The sequence below is a fragment of the Sardina pilchardus genome, chromosome 12 (assembly GCF_963854185.1).
Source record: "Sardina pilchardus chromosome 12, fSarPil1.1, whole genome shotgun sequence".
Classification (NCBI taxonomy): domain Eukaryota; kingdom Metazoa; phylum Chordata; class Actinopteri; order Clupeiformes; family Clupeidae; genus Sardina; species Sardina pilchardus.
Genome location: NC_085005.1, coordinates 23,196,980 through 23,199,479, shown reverse-complemented (window position 1 = coordinate 23,199,479; position 2,500 = coordinate 23,196,980). Strand labels below are relative to the sequence as shown.

Here is a 2,500-nt window from a genome sequence, read left to right as displayed (position 1 = left end):
CTCTCTCTCTCTCTCTAGCTCTCACTCACTCTCTCTCTCTCTCACACTCTCTTTCTAGCTCTCTCTCTCTCTCCCTCTCTCTCTCTCTCATTGTAACACTGGGTGTTGGGGCATGTACTTGTAGGGTGAGTGAAGAGGGTGTATTGCTGCTCAAGTTCTGAGTACATGAACTGTCTTGTTACTTTGCTTTTGACTCATAGTAAAGGAACCATTCAAATTAAAACTCTCTCTCTCCCTCTCTCCCCTCTCCCTCTCTTGCTCTCTCTCTCCCTTTCTCTCTCCCTCTATCCTTCTCTGCTGGTCTCTCTCACTCTCTCTCTCCCTCTATCCTTCTCTCTTGCTTTCTCTCTCCCTCTCTCCCTCCCTCTATCCTTCTCTCTTCCTCTCTCTCCCTCTATCCTTCTCTCTTGCTCTCTCTCCGTTTCTCCCCTCTCCCTCTCTTGCTCTCTCTCCCTCTCTCCCTCCCTCTCTCCCTCCCTCTATCATTCTCTCTTCCCTCCCTCTATCATTCTCTCTCTCTCTCTATCCTTATCTCTCTCCCTCCCTCTATCCTTCTCTCTTGCTCTCTCCCTCTCTCTCTCCCTCTATCCTTCTCTCTTGCTCTCTCTCTCCATCTCTCCCCTCTCCCTCTCGCGCTCTCTCTCCCTCTCTCCCTCCCTCTATCCTTCTCTCTCTCCCTCCCTCTATCCTTCTCTCTTGCTCTCTCTGTCTCTCCCCCTCTCCCTCTCTTGCTCTCTCTCACTCTCTCCCTCTCTCTATCCTTCTCTCTTGCTCTCTCTCTATCTCGTTCCCTCCCTCTCTCCCTCTCTCCCGGTCCCTGTGCACATCTCTGCAGGGTGCGCAGCTCGTCTCTGAAGCAGTCGCCGGGGTATCAGGTGGAGCTGGTGGTGCAGCTTGTGTGGGTGAGTGGGGAGCCGCCCCAGCAGATCAGCAGCCTGGCCATCAACTCAGCCTACGGCCTGTGAGTACACACACACACACACACACACACAGAGACACATACACACATGGCCACACACACATGCGCGCGCATACACACACACACACACACACACACACACACACACATGGCAACGCATGCACGCACACACACACACACACACATGCACACACACACACACACACACACACATGCACGCACACATGCACACATGCACAGACACACACACACACACACACACACACACACACGCGCACGCACTATATTTTCAAATAGCCACAGTCAAGACCTTTTCGGGTAAATGTGGGACAGAAGATTATCTTCACTTATTCCATTTATTTAGCTTTTCATTTTCTATTTTTGTTTTCCTCATACCTCTGGCCCCATACAGACACACACACACACACACACTTACACACACATACACACACCCTGTCCAGTCGCAGAAGGACTCAGAAACACTCAAGTCAGCCCCATTTTGTTCCTTTTTCGGATACCACCACTACAATAAATCCAATTTGACACAGCATTAGAGGAATTCTGGGAAATGTAGTCCCCTCCACCCCCCACCCCCCCAACCCCCCCTCTGCACTGTGGCCTTCCTGGCATTAGCATTTGCACAGAGGCTCCTGTGCGTTATCCTCTATTTCATCTTAATCTGCCTTGTCCCAGAAGCGCTGCTCTAGTCAAAGTGGCCCCGGGAGCTGTGTAGCTCCGCGCAGATCACTCTTCCCCAAGGGCCGTTATGCATTAGCGGGACAATAATACAAACTCCATGGCTAATCACGCCGAGCACAAAGTCAATGTAGCATCCCAATCTGATTTGGTGGGGAATTAAGGGAACGGCTGAATTGTGAATAGCGGTTGAACTTTTTAGCTGAGGGATACATTTCTCTCAGGTACATTGAGCCTTGGTCCTCTAGTAGTAAGCAAAATCTATTTCCATTTGGGTTTTTTAATTATTATTATTTATTTATTTCTCTTTTGAGGGACCAGGTGGAGATGTCCACTCTTGAACTCTTGTCCAACTCTTGTTCTTTAACATGAATTCTGGAAAACTACGTGCTATGGCTATATGCCTATGTATGTTACAGTAGTTATATATGTAGTGTGTGTGTGTGTGTGTAGTGCTTTTGGCTTGTGTGACTGCATGTGTACAGATATGTAAGGTTTTCTCGCACACTTGTGTTTGTGTTTATTATGTGTCTATTTCAGAACCCTAATACATGTGTGTTTGTGTATGTGTTTGGATCTGTGTGTGTGTGTGTGTGTGTGTGTGTGTGTGTGTGTGTGTGTGCATGTGTGTGTGTGTGTGGGTGTGTGTGGGTGTGTGCACTTGTTTGTGCGTGTGTGTGTGTGTGTGTGTGTGTGTGTGTGTGTGTGTGTGTGCATGTGTTTGTGTGTGTGTTGTGTAGTGTGGTGTTTGGCAACACTACAGGTGTGGGAGTGGTGGACTACCTGCAGAAGACGGTTCTGCTCAACCTGAGTACAGCTGAACTCTACACCACCAACGACCCCTATCAGCGACAACCACGCTCACCACGCAAGAGCAGACAACCC

General features: G+C 49.1%; 1 protein-coding gene across 1 annotated transcript in view; it reads left to right on the top strand.

Moving 5' to 3' along the window:
• The window catches only part of stxbp5a (syntaxin binding protein 5a (tomosyn)), a 108,672-nt gene that overhangs the window by 83,217 nt on the left and 22,955 nt on the right, over positions 1-2,500 (top strand). Inside the window, exons 17-18 of the mRNA XM_062550893.1 lie at positions 836-961; positions 2,356-2,500. The exon at positions 2,356-2,500 is cut by the window's right edge and continues 7 nt beyond it. Of these exons, the coding sequence (XP_062406877.1) occupies positions 836-961; positions 2,356-2,500 (271 nt within the window). The remainder of the gene's footprint in view (positions 1-835; positions 962-2,355) is intronic.